Source organism: Diadema setosum, chromosome 19 (assembly GCF_964275005.1).
Source record: "Diadema setosum chromosome 19, eeDiaSeto1, whole genome shotgun sequence".
Classification (NCBI taxonomy): Eukaryota; Metazoa; Echinodermata; class Echinoidea; order Diadematoida; family Diadematidae; genus Diadema; species Diadema setosum.
In genome coordinates this window covers 6,695,212-6,714,406 of record NC_092703.1, presented here as the reverse complement: position 1 = coordinate 6,714,406, position 19,195 = coordinate 6,695,212, and the positions used below count along the sequence as shown (strand labels likewise).

The 19,195-nt window shown below is 38.0% G+C and overlaps 1 protein-coding gene across 1 annotated transcript; it reads right to left on the bottom strand.

The window, feature by feature from the left end:
* Window positions 1–824: 824 nt before the first annotated feature.
* On the bottom strand, window positions 825–18,355 carry LOC140243048 (uncharacterized). The gene is made up of 11 exons (XM_072322787.1): window positions 18,308–18,355; window positions 13,511–13,650; window positions 12,240–12,381; window positions 10,296–10,462; window positions 9,254–9,419; window positions 8,083–8,179; window positions 5,971–6,988; window positions 4,282–4,466; window positions 3,324–3,340; window positions 1,867–1,955; window positions 825–1,158 (listed from the first exon to the last, which is right to left on the bottom strand). Exons 1-11 carry the CDS (start codon window positions 18,353–18,355, stop codon window positions 825–827), a joined length of 2,403 nt encoding a protein of 800 aa, XP_072178888.1.
* Between the last annotated feature and the right edge of the window lie 840 nt (window positions 18,356–19,195).

Genomic DNA, 19,195 nt, shown 5'->3' with positions numbered 1-19,195 from the left:
TTACGGCAACTTGTTACTCTTAAGACAATCTGGCAATTCAATTGCTATTATACACTTACAATTACACATCAAATCGTGACCTGCACGAGACATTTATTTATTGATCGATTACAACATCAGAGCGGCTTTTCAAGGTGTACAGTAATCATGACCAATAAAACTTCACCCACTAAATCCATTCACCGCGTATAACTGTATAAAAACGTAAATAAAAACGTATAAATCAAGCAAAAACGCGCGATTAGCAAGGAATAGAATATAATAGAATAGAATAGAACAAAGCTGAAGCACGCTATCAAGCATAGCCATAAGATATGATTCACTTATATTTGTCACTAACCCTAATAAAATATCAGCATTTGCAATAAAGTGCTTGGAGGTTTAATTCGTGTTAATTGATTCATTTAGCAAACATACAGTGTCTATTTTGTCATTTCAAGTGTTTTACAAAGTTTTTTGTAAAGACCTGTAAGGGGAGAGATAAGGACATGATTACATCTTATACATGATGAAGAGTGCAAGATAAGTGAGAAAAGTAAGGATCATCTCTTAATCATTCGTAGTAGTGTTTTACACAGTGGCAAAGGCCTGTATAATGTGGAGAGATAAAGATATGGTATTAGCTCACAATAGTGAGGAGTGAAATTATGAGAAGAATAAGGACATAATGATTATTTTAATGCCACATTAATTTTTTGTCTATAGGTATAAAAGTGCAAATTGCTTGCACATTAAACTAATTGGCACAGAAGGGGTTAAAGAAATGGAGAGCAGCGAAAGGGTAGCATTCAACGAAAGAGTATGTCCGCTTTAATCGGTCGGTTTCATGCCATGGTTAATGCATCATTTTCGAAGCCGTCGTTTTCGTACCCAATCTTTCGACGGGGACTGGCCTCATAGACGTTTCCGACTACGTTGCGATCTTCTTCTTTCTCGTACGGGGGTGGAAACGGAGGCAGCGCGCACGCCCCCTTCAGTTCGTCGTCTTCGTCGATGCGGCTCAACTTAACGGCGAGATCGGACTTCTTCTTCTCGTCGATGACCAGGCCCTTAGGCGGTAAACCCACGGCAGCCACAGCGCCCTCAGTCGGTGAAGCAGTAACGGAATAAACAGTGACGTCGTTGGTGGCTTCGATTGGAAGGCTACGTTTCTTCACCCTGAAAATGACATAATAATGACCACGAAGTATACGCTTTTACTTAATCACGACACAAAACATCCCTTATTTATGATAAAATTGCAAGATGTCCATCTGAGATTCACAGAAGACGCAAATTTCAATAATGGTGAGACTGATGAAATTAGAATTATGCATAGCATTTATTATGGATATCAATATGTCTCACTTTATCAATCCCGATCAAACGTATGACGTACCTACTTTGTATTATTTATACTGATATTTCTTTACTTTGACTGACATTGTACGTATATGTTATAATAATGTTGAAATGGAGGAAAAATGATAAACCTGAACTTGAACTTGAGCTTGTACTGTGAGGACCCAAGCATGTCGTAACCATATGCAATATGCAACGTCTGCATATCCATATTATAATGCTGATTGTGTAAAATTAGGAGTGTATTATATGCGATTGTAAAGAAGATATCAAAAATAAAGGAAGACTGGAACATATAATCAGAGAGTGATTTATTTTACTGGGACATTTTCGCATACCCCGATAACATAGAGCAATGTACTTTTTTTTTCGGAAATGACACATCCGCACTAATAAGTATAGGCCTATGCGTAAAGGTAGTATGGAATACTGGTAGCAACTTAGCCGTGCTGCACACAAGGACACGGATCTCTGCCCCCCTTCCCCCCCCCCCCCCCCCCCCCTTTGACGCATAAAAAGACTCACCTCCTGACTTTGACGAAGAAGAGAACGGCGAGGAGAACGACGAGGATGACGAGCATTGCGATGACGATAAGATACCACTGTGTAAACGCCTGTCGGGGAAAATGCAGCAGTGTTAACACAGTCCGACTGCGATGCTCAACTTATAAAGATATCACATCGTTCTACTCGTCACTTTGGGCGTATACATGACGAATGAATGCTACTCCTACACAATTGAAATATGTCTGCATCGGGTGATTTCAGAGCAGCACATTTTGTTCATAATATGCAGACTTTTAATTTGCATCTATACCACATCACATGATTCACTACACGAATAGATATGCAAGTAAAATAATATATCTTTCATATGTCATGTATGTCTACAATGAAATCGCGTTATTTGTGATTACTTTATCATAATAAATTACTGCATATTACATGTACATTCATTCATGTTAAAGGGGAAGGCTAGTAACTGATCAGTGGGAATCAGTGGAAATGCTGGGAGATGATAGTTCTAATCCTTATGGGATTCATTCAAGAGTTAATTGTATATCTATTCTTGTGTGAAAATGATTTGCTTCAGAATGGCCTCATATTCAAGTAATGTGCAGATTAATGCTCCGTCACTGACCAGGGACGCTAACCTGGAAGCATTAAACTGCACATTACTTGAATATGAGACCATTCTGAAGTAAATCATTTTCACACAACAATAGATATACAATGAACTCTTGAATGAATCCCACAAGGATTGGAACAATCATCTCCCAGCATTTCCACTGATTCCCACTGATCAGTTAATAGCCTTCCCCTTTAAAGGCACACTGGCCACAAGTTTTCTTGACTTCTAGAGATGTGCCCAATATGTTTTAAATGAACGCACTTCACTTGCATTTATGTATATTATTTGTTGGAAATAAGTGTCATTGAACTGATCTGAAGAAGATAAAAAAGAAAGGAAAAGGAAAAGTAAAAGGATAATGCCAAACCCTCATTATTCCGTTTTATATTCCTGAAGGACCTTCTCCATAGATTACATTATACAGAATTATGTGTGACGTGTCTCGGGTATAGGTATATGAACTTTTCAAAAGAAATTTCAACACCGAAATATTTCACAGCGGTGGAATTCACGGATATAATTTCTGACAAAATATTCAAAATTCAATTACATTTAAAAACAAAATCAATCGCTTATTTTGATCTAAACTACTCCATGATCATTAGATGTATTCATAACGATATTGATAACAATAATATTTAGCGTTTTTACCCTGATAAGAGCGCATTACAACAAAAACTATAAACCTAAAACGAGATTCCTCAAAACATGAAAGCAATATTGTGAAACTCTAAACAATTAAGTTTAGAATTAGAAACATAAAATGGCGTACCGCATATTTGTTTCTTCACATTTAGTACATGCATAAGCAAGATTATTATCTACTTATAGAACATTAAGATTTACTTACGCCAGTTCCAGAGCCACCTACAAAGATATGGAGAGGAAAAAATTGATCAAAGTTGAACGGAAAAAGAAAATTATGATTGTGGGAACCCCACGGAAAGAAACGCCTTTAAAATAAGCTCCGTCAGTACACATTTATTATTAAACAGGAAGATAGTGGCGCATTAATATGAATACAGGAGCAAAAGGGGACAACAAATAAACTAATAATTCATTATGTATCATACACAGGTAGATTTGCAAACAGATGTGGCAAAAGAAGAACAAGAAAGAAGCCAAGAAAACTTAAAAAGTGAGGAGGAAAATAGGCAAGAAACAGGCAGAGTACGAAATTTATAACATGATACAGAATGTACAATACAATAGCTTTAAAGGTATACAGTTTACCTTTGGGAACAGTGATTTAAAAAATTTTCAAGATATGACATTTAATGCATATGTGTAGGTCTGTTGTACCACAAAACATCATATCATATACAATTTTCGCGAAAAAGCCTAGAATATATGGAGATATCTGTATTTTTCTCAATAAACCGTAACTGTAGACGGTTTAGTATGGAAATATTTTCATTATAACTATTGTTCACATTTTGTATATTAAACAATACTTCACCTAGATTTTACCAATTCAAATTTTTACAGTGGTTGTTTCTGTCCCTAACTCACATTTTAGAAACATTTTAAAGCACTAATGCTGTGTTTTTGTTTCATCTGCAAATGGTAAATTATGCCTTTAATACACACGGGCGGATCCAGGAATTCTGCACTAATATTTCTGGTGCCACTTCCGGGTTTTATTTTTTTTTTCCTTTTTATTTCGTTTGTTTTTAACGAAAAATAAAGGGGGCGTGCGCCGATTGCGCCCCCTCTGGATCCGCCACTGATACATAATTCAATTCTACAACATTACTGTATCATTAAAAGAGGAAGAAAACACGCGATCCTTTCTTTCACAACCTTACCATGCTGGCTACCCATATTACAGTTCACTCCGCTGTATCCAGAAGGGCAGGCGCACTGGTGGAAGACCGAACCGTTCAAGGCCGTGTGGACCTGACAGTTTCCGCCGTTTGCACATGGGTTCGGGAAGCACGGAAGTGTTGGTGTCTCACACAGTACCCCCGAGAAGAATTCGGGGCACACACACCTATGATGAAAGTGAAGCGTTGAGGTTGTTAATATGTACATTCTTCTGCAACACACGTGAATAGTTACAATCATTAACCCTATAAAGCCCAAGCTATTTTGACCCCTTTCAGGCCCAAGGGGGGGGGGGGGGCACATTGTGCCCCCCCTATATAAGTTCTTTATTATATGATGTATGACCGTCATATTTGGCACATGGCTAGAGCAACTCATACTCTATATGACCCAACATTCAAAATTTCTCAAGGTCATCCACCGAGGGCGCTATTTACCAAAATATACAGAAATACATAGGAAATACGCTAAAATCATGTATTTTTCTTTTTATTTCTTTATCCCCAGTATATATGTTTTTATTTCATATCAATCATTTTCATATTTACCAAAAAGGAAAAGCAAGTCAACCTTCACTATTTGTTATGGTTGAAATTTCTCAAGGTCAACACGTGGGGGCGCTACTCGTTACAATATAAAGAAATATATGAAACCTATGATGTATTACTTGGAATGGGTACATATATTGGTATCACATTTCATATTTCCAAAATATTGAAATTTTGAGTTTGCAGAAAAAATTTTAAAAAATGATATTACAGGCAAAGCTTGTGTGAAGATAACACAAAATAAAAGGGTAGTCTTTGGAAAATGCTGTATTTTAGATTATTTCTATTATATCTATTGTTTGACGCCTTTGTCATATAAGAAATAAAGGAAATAATAAGAAGACCATTTCAGGGTAATTCACAACCATAATTACTTCACATTTTGGTCCTTCAGCAAATAACAGCCAAGAAAACCCCCATTTCATTCATTATTATATTGTTAAGTGAAATTGGAACAGAAAATCATTCAAAATCTGACTGACATTGTTGTCAGTTTACGGTTGCCATGGCAACCAGCAATATCGAACATAGCTAAATTATATATCAAAATGTTTGCAATAAGATTTTAGGAAAAGTCACCAAATTTGGTTGAAATCGAGTAAAGGGTGTAGGAGTGGCAAACGAAAATATGGTAGGGGGGCAACAATGTGCCCCCCCCCCCCCCTTGGGCTTTATAGGTTCGGTGATTATGGTACAGCACTGTGGTCGGCACATCAATTTATGACAAATTTTGAATACTGAGGTGAATGCTGATAATTTAATGGTAATTATAGTGATTAATTCTTGCATTTGATAATATAAAGACACTAAGGGGAATGGTTAAGTGTGCTATTATGAAAACTAGTGACTATACTCTCGTCAGATTTGTTCGCTGTATTGAGTGTGAAGATCAGTCCTGTAACTTCCGAAAAAAAGTATCATGTTGATAATAATTTATGTTAATAATATGCATAATATTCACCTGTAAACCAATTCGATTGAACTCATTATCAATGTACGAGACTCGCAAGTTCATTTCTCTCAGATTTCTTGCATTTCTGTACCTTGTGGTTGGTGGAAAATGACGACAGGTGTGCAAAAGTAGAGGTAACAATACTCTCTCTCTCATACAGGTGTACTCACGTGTATCTATCATCTATGATACTGCATGAGCCGCCATTGTAGCAGACATTCACCCGACACAGGCCCGGAATGTCGGGAACAGTCGGCGTAGGAGGCGGGAGTGGAACGCACACGTAGGAACCGGGATGGTTGACGCATGTGGTCCGCGGCGGGCACGCTCCTTCGTACTGGCATTCGTCGATGTCAATCTCGCAATTCTGACCCGTGTACCCGCTGTTTGAGCAATGGCATGTGTAGTTATTTGTCGTCTGCGTATCATCGCATCTCCCGCCGTGCTGGCACGGAAAACTGTCGCACTCGTTGATGTCGATTTCGCAGAACTCGCCCATGAATCCTTCATCACACACGCAGTAGTAGTAGCCAAAGGCGTCTACGCAGGTCGAGTTAGGCATGCACTGATTCGACTTGCATTCGTCGATCTCCCTGTCGCAGTTGACTCCCTCGTATCCGAAGTCGCACTGGCACGAATAGCTGTCGATTCTGTCCTCGCAGTAGCCATGCAGGCAGGGGGAAGACAGGCATTCGTCGGGGTCGGTTCCGCACTCGATGTCCGGGTAACCCCATGTATGACACTGGCAGTGATAACCTTGGACCAGGTCTTTACACTCCGCTCCGTCTGGGCAAGGATTCGACGCGCATTCATCGATGACATCCATTTCACAGTTCTGACCTTCGTAACCGGTTATGCACAAGCATTTGAAACAGCCGATCTCGTCGATACATGTGCCCCCGTTTAAACACGGATTACTGCTACATTCGTTGATGTCGACAGAGCAATCGGTCCCCGTGTAACCGTACTCACACATGCATACGATATCGCCTACCTCATCTCTACCCAGGCATGTGCCATGCTGACATGGCCTCGGATACAGGGAACACGGATCCACCATAAACTCGCAATTGTATCCGGAGTAATGCTCGGGACAGACACAGTGGTATGAGCCGACAAAATCCTGACAGGTGCCTCCATTCAAACACGGGTTCTTGGCGCACTCGTTAATGTCTGTACAATTCTTTCCTGTAAGAAACAATCCGTAATCGCTTTATTTGTACGTACATTACTATCATTTTGTAGGCCATATAAGTATGTCAGTGAGAATCGTTTCTAAAACGTCAAGAGAGAATTAAAGAAAGCAATGAGACAATAACTTACTTGTATGTTAGTAATACAAAGCATTCGTGGTCAATGTCACCGAAAAAAAAAATGGTATGTAATCATATCATGTGTTCCCGGTCATACTTTTATCGCATGGCCGAAAAGCATCAGTCAGGGCCGGTGGTTTTTTTTCCCAGGATGGGAAAGGCATTTATTTGTCTTGGTGACTTGGATAGAGAATAACTATCAAGTCTTTGACTTTATTGCTCTCTATAAGCCTGACGGAATAAACCGTTACAAACTTATTATACTCTACAAATTAAGAGCAAAAAGGGAAACAAGATGGTAAGCAAAACCCAGCATGGGGTTCGAACCACCGTCCATCTTTTAAACACTTATAGCTCCATGATCAGAGCACTAACACATCGTGCCACAACGAGGAGCTGCCGAGAATGGTGGTCATTGGGGTTTTGAAGTATGCAAACACAATTTGTCTCCCTATAGTTATAGTTTCAGACGTTTTTTGTCAGTAGACTGCCGTAGACTTTACACACACTAGTGACTTTCCCATCCTGGGAAAAAAATATTGCTAACGGCGCAACCGCCCGGGGTAATGGGGGGGGGGGGGGGGGCTATTAATATATTTATTCTGCAGAAGATACACTGTCTGACTCTTTGCCCACCCCCCCCCCCCCCCTCCCAATTTTTTCCCCAGAAAATATAGGGTCTGACTTCGGATCTTTGTGTTGCTTCTCAGGCGATGCTGGTAAAGAATTGCCAGCAAAAACTGTGAAGACTCTTTGTTATTTCTATTTATTTATTTATTTATTTAATCAATTTTTGCTTTATTGCTCGCTTGCCAGCCGATTTTGGTAGAGAGTTGGCAGCCAAAATTGCGAAGACCTTTTTTTTTCGGTCCCCTCACTTTGAAAAACTCAGCGCCGCCACTGCTATTAAACGTATTGTCTTAACTGACGAGAGAAATAAATTTGTAAGTAAATGACGCTACTACATACCTTCCGTCCCAACGGGGCAGTGACAACAGTAGTCGCCTATGACGTCTGTACACAGAGCACCATTCTTACAAGGATTGGGAATGCACTCATTGATTTCCTACGACACAGAGTGAAATAAAACGATAAATTGACAAGTGATGATGTAAATAATACGTCACGTAACTACACAAAGCATACGTATGTTACCATATTTGTATTTTAGATACGTAGGTATTTATAAACACATTTTTTTTTTTTGGTCATTCGAGCATGAACAATGAGCATGATGTGCACATTATTTTATTGTGTGCAAACAATATTTACAGAATAGCTTTTTGCTGAATCGTTTGAGTTGTATACACGATCACCCTTTATCATTAAGGGTAGAAGCATGGTTGCTCCCTCCCTTTGAAAGCGCTCCTGTCTCAGGAATGCCCATGTTTCTGAATCCCCCTTTTTTGGGATTTTCGCAGGCTTTTCGGCCACGGAGACCCACCTAAATCTGGAACACGAATTTTACTTAATGCACCCCCCCCCCCCAATGAATGTCCTATCTCTGATAACCTCAGAGATTTTGTTTCGTCACCATCCGTTTTCTGAGTCGAGGGAGAACTGAGGGCCAATTTTTCTACTTTTCGAAAATGAAATGCATGTAATCCTGAATGAACAATGAGCTTTCAAAACTAGCATGGATTCCAAGTATTTGATCTCTGGGTGTGATCATCTTTCATTATTTTCAAGATTTTCTAAAACCCACCTCTTTTAAATTTCTCAGGAGTCCAAAGAGGGGGAAAAAAGAGAAGAAAAAACACTCTTTTTTTAAAAAGAAATCTGCGGGATGAAAACAACAACTCATTTTTCCTACTATTCTCGGGCAGGATTTCGTCGCGCGAAGAGTACCGCTCTAGGCTACCTGAGATTTAGGGAACACAGTCCATGAAGCGGTACCTCGGACTTCAGAGTTTGGCAGCCCGGAACCTAACAGTCTGACAGCACCGGCTTATAAATATAGGCCTACTTACGGACAATGTGGTTGACGACACGAAGTATTGTCTCCTTACATCATATCATTACCAAGAACATCATACCATCCCCTTCCATTTTGTTTTCTTTCAATAACAACAAAAAAAAAAAAAAAAAAGAAGATAGATGCAGGTTCCCTTGGTGGCCTCTGAAACCACCCGAATCTTACCACGGTGCAGTCTGATCCAGTCCAACCAGGCAGGCACACTTTCTCGCCAGTCACCGGATCGCACTCATAATGCCGCCAGTCATCATGGGGCACGCATATCTCGCAGACCGCTGGATCCCCATAGTCGTACCAGTCGCCGCAGTATACCTTCACCTCAACAGTAAGCCTAGTACATAATCATTAGAAGAGAAAGAGAGAACGGCGTAAGTAATAAGGTAAGAAATTAACTTCTAAAGACATGCAATATGATATCTTCATTGTACATTATCCACGCAAAATGTGGAAGTGAGTTGCAGAATTGATCTCCTGTTCAGTGTGTGAAGAGCTCGACTTACAATCTAAATTTAAGTACCCACACACGTACACATCAATGCACATATAGTGTATATCATGTGTAGGCCCTATTATGTACATACAGGATAAATCAAATTCAAATTCAAATTCAAATGATTTCATTTCCATGTAAAGTAATACAAAGCAATATACATTACGCTTACATTAGTACATAATATTTTATAGAAGCTTCAACAAAACATGGATACAATTATAATAATATCAACTTTGTTTTTAGATAGATAAACAAGTAAGCAAATACAATTTTATTTTTTCAACTCTATGGAAAAGAGAATTTCACAAGAGAAGCGTAGCTTGTAAATTTTGTGAATTACTCCAGGAGATGAGGGCATCTCAAGATCCGTCAAAGACTCCATGTATGAAAATTTTGATATCGACGTCTGGCGAAACACAGAAAGAAAGGACTATGACAAGGATAAGAACGAATGCAATATACATAGTAAATAAATAAATAAGTACTGTATATATATATATATATATATATATATACATACATATACCTTACATACAGAGACATGTGTCATTATTTTGTCATAATTATAGGTATGTATTATATAATTGCTTTGGCATCGTCAATTCCGCTGCTGTCACTCATTAGGCCTACAAATATTGAAAGACCTAAACCTTCAAGAGTGATCTGAAATACATGAGTTTGGGGCTTCGGCTCTTGGCGTAGTTCTAGACTTACGTGGCGTTGCCACACCCATCCAAGTGAATAGTGTGAGGGACTGCTACGTCACGTGACTTGTCCGGGGTAATCTCGTGATCATAGCGGAAGAAGTCGACCTTGTCAGGATAGCCGTGGAAACGCGAACTGTCGCTATCCCACACTTCGATTTTCGACTGAAATCCGGTCTGAAGAGTTGAAGAAAAAAAGATGAAGAAAAACAAATAATCACATGCACTGATTATTATGATAAGCGATGTGCCACCTTTTGACAGCGAAAGTTTACCTTCTTATGTAAGGTACATCAGTTGGACAAAACACAAATAGTGGAAAGAAACTATAAAGAACCAACTGTATAAAGGACTGCATGACTTGTGTGGTTGTGTGTGTGTGTGTGAATGAATGTGTGTGTGTGTGTGTGTGTGTGTGTGCTTGTATGTAAGCAAAAGATCCCTTAGGCAGTGTTAGGGACAATAGCGGCTCTAGAAGCATAATATTCTTCATTTTGTCCTGTAGAAGTGGACCCACTAACGAACTTTAGTTAGTTTGTTTGTTTGTTTGGGTTTTTTTTCCTGGATTATCTTTTCAAATTTCTCGAAAAACATAAAGTTAATTAATGCAACTGTGAAATGACGCACAATTTTACATAGTGATAATCAATCATCTCACGTCGCGATTTGTAACTTCCTCGGAATAACTCAAAGAATACTTATGCAATATCACGACAAAGTCATTGCACCTTGCCAACAGCGGTCAAAAGAAATACAAAATACATGTACAGAATTGTTTTCATCCTAGCATACAAGTACCTTAAGGACTGTGGCCTCGAAATCATAATGAAAATGTGTACACAAAAATCATTGAGTCTCAAGCAGGTAAAGACAACATGCATGCGATGGTCTGTTATTAAGCGATTTCGATAGAATGAATTGTAATGTAAAATTGTTTGATTTTGGTAATACGAGGAAACACTGAGCTACAATTTATTCGATCGTTATATTATAGCCAAAGGAGAATAAGAAGAAGAAGAAGAAGAGGAGGAGGAGGAGGAGGAGGAAGGAAAAAAAAATCACTTTCTTATTCTAGAACTCTGTACAGAAATTATAAGATGATTATTCTGTTTTGATATCTGCGGCCTGCTGTGTTGGATTGGCGCCGTAATCTATACTTGTAAGGACCACGCAGCTTTATATGGTTGATGTTTGTAACATTTCCTCCGATTTTCTCGAATTGCCATTATGTAAATTACTAATCACAGGATTGCAGCCAGGTTCTCGGAGGCAATGGGCAAATGATTTGTGTCAATGTATTATAGTTGAACACGGGTTCGAGCGAGAACAATTTAGCAAAGCTTGGTAGTAAACAAGCGGACATTATGTACTTACGGTCAAACCTGCCTTAGCGGCCACCTTTCTAAAGCGACCACCTGTCTATAGCGGCCATTTCATTTTCATTTCATTTATTTTTTCCATCTCCAACAGAACTTGTAAGTACGTTTTTCCTTCCACATGAAATATAAATACATATAATATATGTGAATATTATATGCCCTATACGGCCACAAAAAAAAAAAAAAACTTTTCCCTCCGAGAGAAAATGCCTTGTTTTAGACTCTCTCTACAGCAGCCACGGGAATAGCGGCCATCATTTTCGTCTCTCTTGGGTGGCCGCTATAAACAGGTTTGACTTATTTGTGTGTGTGTGTGTGTTTGCATGTTCTTGTCACAGCATACTCTTGTAGGACACCCACAGTAAGTTCGTCCCACAAACGTATACTAAATAAAGCCAAAATCTATTGTTTGCAGTTGTGGGACCATTATTCTCAGGAATTTCTTTTGTTGGTTGTCCTACAACAGTATGTCATGCCTACCAACACATACACACACACACACACACACACACAGGTGTGGGTGTGTGTGTGTGTGTGTGTGTGTGTGTGTGTGTGTGTGTGTGTGTGATGCTTACCCACCACCCGTAGACCTGGAAAATCATCGGATTTATTATGAATGGCTCAGTCTGACTTGTCGGAAAGTCAAAATCCTCCTCCGAGTTGAGGAAAATGGCCGTTAGGTAGTTAACGTACTGGCAGTGCTTCATTCCCGAATACCTGAAATGAGAAAATGGAATGCACACTTATAGATAATGTTCAGTTCAGTTCAGTTCAGTTTGATTTTATTTCTGCATTTTTTTTTTCAAAGAAATCATATATGAAAATGACAACACGTATATCTGACAACAGAATAGGAAAAAAAAAATTACATTCATGTATCATAATCACGATCTTTAGAATATAATACATGTGATCCGTGCAGTTCGAAAGAATGATGGGGAAGGATATCGAGAGAAACCGAGAAACCGAATGGATAGAACTAACCAGTATACGTCGTTTATTACTTCAAACACTGATACCATAGAATGAACCGAGATGCTGTTAAAGGAGGATTACTAACCACTTGATATATATTAGAGCAAACTAAAGACCATTTCGATTAGGCATACTACAATTAATTCATTAACCACCCCTCCCCTCTCTCTCCCTCACACACACACACACACCACACACACACACCCTCTCACTCGGGTCAAGTGACTGAAGCTTCACTCACACGAGTAACGCAAATCTTCAGGGAATTTGTGGACACTGGTGGAGTTTGGAACCAAACCTGCATGAACAGCCACTGACAATGGACATGCCCTTAGTTGGATGACACGCTGGATGAGGGGGCGTATGGTGACGAACACACTCCCTTCACTCTGTCGAGACAGACTTTAATATCTACATGATTTATATGTATGTATAAATATATATATATATATATATATATATATATATATATATATGTTTAAACACACGCACACACACACACACACACACAAAACAAAACAAACACGTACGATATGCGGCCTCTGGAAAGGAAGACATAGAATTTAAAACAAAGTACGCAGGTATGGAGAAATTATATTTTTAACTATATGAAGTTTTATCGCAAAACGAACAAACTCCATTCTTTTTAAGTTGAGATATTTGTGATTAAAGCTACTAAAAACAAACAAATGATAAGAAAATACAGGCTATTTTTAATCATATCTTCTATGATATTCCTTGTTATGTCACAAGTGAGTTAGTGCTGGAAAGGTTTAATTTTGCTCTTTCTGATGATGGACTTACTTTGAAATGTTTAAAATGTCGCTTAGCGAAACTCTTCATTTATCCCTATAGTGCTGACTCATCTTACCCTCCGTAAACGTCGAAGCAGATGTTCAATCGGTTGTCGCACGACGAGCAGTCTCGTTCACAACAATTGCCATTGATATCCAAGTGACGTCTATTCTCGAAGTGCTTCAGCTTGTAGGACACCTCGACCACGCCAATAACCTTCAGGGCGAAATGATAAATGAAGAATAAACCATTTTTAGGAATTCTAGGTTTAAGTCGACTCCCATTATAACAAAGTCCTCGTTTCTTAGGACTTCGTTATAATATCGAAAGTTCGTTTTAGCAGAACAGTATTATGGTTATAGATGATAATTTGGAGTCCTGTGTTTCACTTCGCTGTTAGGGGAATCGGGTTATAGCCATGTAAGTTACAATGGGAGTGCATTGGTTATAGTTCAGGGTTATTATTCAAAGCAGCATTGCAACAGGGCACGCATACGACTTTGATATAATACCATGCATTTTGTTAAACACGAAGAGGTCGCAAAAATATTTAAGAAACAATATGTAATAATATTACCATGACGTAAATGCCAAATGACAGAAGTCACAACGGCAGCCGCTGAATATGATTTTTTTTTTCAAATATAATACGCGGAGTTTTTCTTATTTTTCCATCTCAGCCTCTTTCTTGCGAGATTGCTTAAATATTTACATGTCGCTTTCACTAAACGAAATAAAATCGAACCAACACTATCATAATTATAAGTTTAATGGAAATCGAAAATAAGATGAAAAGTTTAATATGTTTTATTAACTATATATGTATATATATATATATATATATATATATATATATCAAAATATGAAAGTTCTGCGTCGGTGTGTAATAAACAGATATCAAGAGTAAAAACAGTCATATATAAACACCGCAGGAGCCAAATGTTGTTGTTTTGTTTGTTTGTTTTTTTGGCTCCTGCGGTGTTTATATGACAGTTTTTACTCTTGATATCTATATCTGTCTATATATATATATATATATATATATATATATATATATATATATATGTATATAGTGTTTTGACACTGTATGGAAAGACTACTATGATCCGGTTCCACTGTGTCTGAACTCTCTACTGAAGATGACATTTATGTTGCGTTAATTTAACGACATGCCAATGAGGCACAACCGAGTGACTGACAATCGTGGTAGAGCCCATATAAGTGCCCAAAGAGATGAATATGAACAAAAATTGCAGTTATTATTATGACTTCATAATACATTGTAATATGCGTAATAACAAAGAGCCCAAAACATTTGGATGATCCAAGTTTAGTGACTCAACGTTTCTGTGCGATTGTGCCGTGTGTGTGTTTGTGTGTATGTGGGCGATGATGTAATGTGAGTGTGCGCGGAGGTGGACGTGTGTGTGTTCAGTTTTTTTGTTTTTTTTAAACTGGTTGGGTGTTGATCATCACAAAGCGATCCTCTTCCTCTTCTTCTTCTTTGACTAAGCCTTGTTTCTTTTGTGTTGACACACTGCACAACCCGGATTTACAATGCAAATTTTGAGGAGAAGGGACCTGGGGAATATATAAAAGTAAAATGAACTTTTACCGCTTTCGAATCTGGACGCTGGTAGGAGCGGCACAGTCGGTGGGGTTTGGACAAGCATCAATCAATACGCTTAATCACGAAGTCAATATACATAACGTTTGTTTACACGCGCGGGGATTTTGTGTCCATTATTTCCAATAGAAATATAGAGAGGAATGATATGATGTTTTCAATGTATTTTTCTTAATGTTTTGCGACAGCCGGCAGGTCACGAGAATGAGGATATTTGAAGGCAAATATTAAAAGTGGTTGTGATCTCCTTTCAGTTCCAACAAAGTGATTCAGAAGAAAGAATGAAGATTATCAAAAAAAGAAATGGCTTCATAAAAAAGTGTCAAGCAATTTAGAAAATGTATTTATATATTTCATTTCATTTTCATTTCATTTATTTCCACAGGGTAGATAAAAAGACATACATGTACAAATATTACATGAGCGCAACTTACATCATGCAAGATGCAATGCAATAAATATATAACATGTGAAGGAATCAACAATAGGCCATAAAGGCCTTTCAAAGGCTGATCCCTGACAATTAAAAATGGTATAATTATTAATTACTATCACAGAACAAAACATTACAGAATACATTGGACTATGCAGATGACAAAACATTACAATAAACAAGTGATTAGGCAAGCAATATGTTATCTAACTATATATCGTATTTATATATAAATACTTTTATGCGTTTATCTGGTGTCTGTATACTGGACAGACTATTGCTCTAATTACGATCTCCGTTTGATGTTCGCTTTGGTCAAAGACCATCTCGCTGTCGAATAATGAACTGCAGAATAACTAACTTTAACCATGCTACCATTCAAAAGCAAGCAAGAAAGAAAAAACAAAGAAACATTTTTTTTTTTTCCGAGTGGTTCGCAATGCTATAGTAATTGCCATAAGATGACATGTATCGCTGACCAGTAAAGGAACCACTCCCTCCTTTCATGACCCTTCTCAGAAACTCATGGAAAAAAAAAATAAAAAGATGTAAAGAAGAGGTTAGAGACGTGACAACAAGTTCCCCCATAACAATGCAAGTCAATTTTGTTCATAGTCACTGATATCCGGCAGACGTCGACCAGATTCATCATGACCTACGAATCGATTAGTCTGTGTTCGTGTGCCTCCACCCTTTCGCTGAGCCCCCGCTTTTTTCGGCGTACGTGCGTTTTCAAAGGCAAACTATTGAGAAAAAATTCGATCATATTCGTTTGCATTATTTATACAAGATTAGAATAGACATATGGTACAGTATGATGTGAGTTACGGCGCGCGAACGAAAATGAAGCGAAACGATACGTATGGTATCTGTGGAACAATAAGAGATTTTCATTTTTTCCTTTTAAGCACTACAAAATCTTAGTGATACATGTACTTTCTAACTTTCTATAAATTGCATTTCAGTTCATTATGAACATGATGGATATACATGCGTGTCACAGTGAAGAGATCTCGTCATCTCTTCTGCAGCAGATAGATTAAAAGAAACTGTCATGGATGTTTTGTGTAATACTTAAATTAGATACCTTACTACACTTGTACTAGTGATTTTGAACTTTAAACTTTGAACTAAAGGACCTGGTGCACTGATCTTATCAATTTCTTCACACATTCACTTACTGAACCTCCCCCCCCCCCCAAAGGAAAAAAAAGTGTTAAAAGCTTGACTTGTAGGCCAATATTTCATATAATCGAAGCACTGTCATGTATATTAAAACAAAACAAAAAATACTATATTTTCTTCAGTCTTACTGATTTTCAAATGAGTAGAATCAATTTTCAGGATATTAGCACTGGATGAAGCTTTCTGATATCTCATTAATACCTTGCCAATCACCGCGATTTAAGAACACACAAATCTGATGGTATAACGCAGTGTCATTCCTGTATATGTTTGCTGATCTAAAGGGATTCTCAACAATATCTCCCTCCAACAAGATGTTTTTCTGTTATAAAAGAAGCTGCTTTAATCCCATTATACTAGATTAATGAGAACAACACGACGTCAAAAACTAAATTTTAGTTTTAAAAAAATCAAACGCATTTTCTTTTCTTTTTTTTTTACTTCAGAGGTCAACACGACGCTTCATCGAATGCTAAAAATCTCCCGGTTGATCAGAAATAAAGATGCATATTTCTTTTTGTCGTATAATTTTGCCAAAACCTAAGGTTACCATATATTGGCAAAAGCTATATGGCGATTGCAATCTGTTGTGAACGTGTATATTATGCGTTAAACATTTTTGGCACTTTTTCTTGGTGACTTTCATTCTCACACAGTTTAATATTTCTAAGACGAGTTTAAGTTTACAGCGAAATGAGCACTAGTTTAACGAGCTCTGGCACAAGATTTACCTGTCAAAATCGATGCAAATTTGGAGGGCACGCCGGGGAAATGAGGATTTGATTTTCCCTACTCCCATTTCAATTGACAGTGATGAAGCACGATTATTTAACTGGAATGTAGGCTGGATGCAACTTGCGTCGAGGTTTATACCCGTTTAGACTATTGAATTTGAATTATTGAAAGCTATACGTATTTAGATTATTGAAACCTATCTAGATTATTGAAGCCAAATCAAAGATTACTGCACCCATGGGTCTGGATATAATAAAGAGACCATGTTTATGCTCAAGCAATCTAGCCTCTATTATTTGCTGAATAGAATGCGTCATGATTAGCGATTTCCCCGTAAAACCAGTTGTCTTTTCTAGGTAAAAGTTTCGTCACGAAGAAAGCTTAAACGGAAGTTCTTTCTTCACCTCAACAAGAGAATAGGGAAACCAACAAATTTGCATTACTTGATACTTAAGTCACTGTGACAATATTATTACTATAGGTAACCCCGACAAGAAACTTGATCTTTAAGATAATTATTGTTATATGTGGTAACTGCAACTCTGACGTCTTGTATCAATGCAAATTTCTGTACAATATACGGTCCTTTCCTGATTTACCATTTTCAGCCGTGAGTACTTTTGCTTCTTCTTCTTTTTTTTTTTTTTTTTTTTTACCCCGCATTACAAGCTTCGAGGCCTATAGCTATTATGAGTTAGTGCCGGAGTTATTATGGGTTTGCATCATTGTGACTACATTTTGAAAACAAGAAAACTGTTCACATTATTATACTATAAAGTGACGTCATTTAAGGTGACGAAACAAAATTGTGCTCATGGTTATCCTTTCTAGGGTTTTTTTTTTTTTTTTTTTTTTTTTCCTAAGTCATACTCGGGTTGCACCCTTGGTCTTACCTGGCAGAGAATTGAGGAAAACACGGCGGCCAAGAGCAGTCGATGCATTTTGACTAGTCGAGGAGTCCGTTGGTAGAGCAGGCGACAGGAGGGCTGTTCCCACGGCTGAATGACCCGCTTCCAGGGAGTACTGACAGCAGACGGCCAGGAATTCGCGCCGCCCGATTGTTCGCCCCTGGCACCGCGAGCTCGCCATGTTTGCCGAGTGCGTGATTTTGCCAATATTTCTCGCATTTTGTGCAAATTTACAGAATCATCTCGCCACGTCGCTCAATTAGCTGTGAAGATCATCATAATCACAGACGCCATTTACAAGTACACAGACATACTCACAGCACCCGTTAATGTCTCGTTTCCAAATGTAATAATGTAGGAACATGAATTGATATGATCAGAAATTTGAGTTTCTGTATCTATGAACAATATCCTTTAAGCTGATAACGACGACATCACACTATTGAGGTAAATTTGCTCAATAAAAGAGAGAAATATCATCAAATATTACTTTTCTTTCACGAAATTTATTCATAAGTGAAATGATATTCCATGTCTAAAATTACTTCAATAAAATAGAGTAATGATTATGATAAGCCCGTAACATGTTCAATTCAAATCCTCAGATCTTTCTTATTTCTTTCTTATTTTATGTCGAGATATAAGTAGGCCTTATATCTACTTTTCTGTGTGTTTCAGTTTTACCTAACTTAGAGTACGTTTATTAAAATGAACTTGAACTTGAGCAAAGGCAAAATAGAATTATTTTCCAATAACGAGTGTCATACATTTTGATATAAGTTTAGTGCGACTTATCCACGGAACAAAGACAGATGAAAAATGGATGTCGTGGCTGGGACAATTTTCTTTCAGATTAGGAGTTCTTATCAAGCC

Bases quoted from the DNA above. Each gene is read 5' to 3' on its own strand.
- LOC140243048 (XM_072322787.1), bottom strand. From the start codon at position 18,355: ATGCATCGACTGCTCTTGGCCGCCGTGTTTTCCTCAATTCTCTGCCAG. The intron at 8,180-9,253 runs GTAAGATTCGGG...TCTGTGTCGTAG, and splicing joins CTGGATCAGACTGCACCGTG to GAAATCAATGAGTGCATTCC. The intron at 4,467-5,970 runs GTGAGTACACCT...CTTTCATCATAG, and splicing joins ATCATAGATGATAGATACAC to GTGTGTGTGCCCCGAATTCT.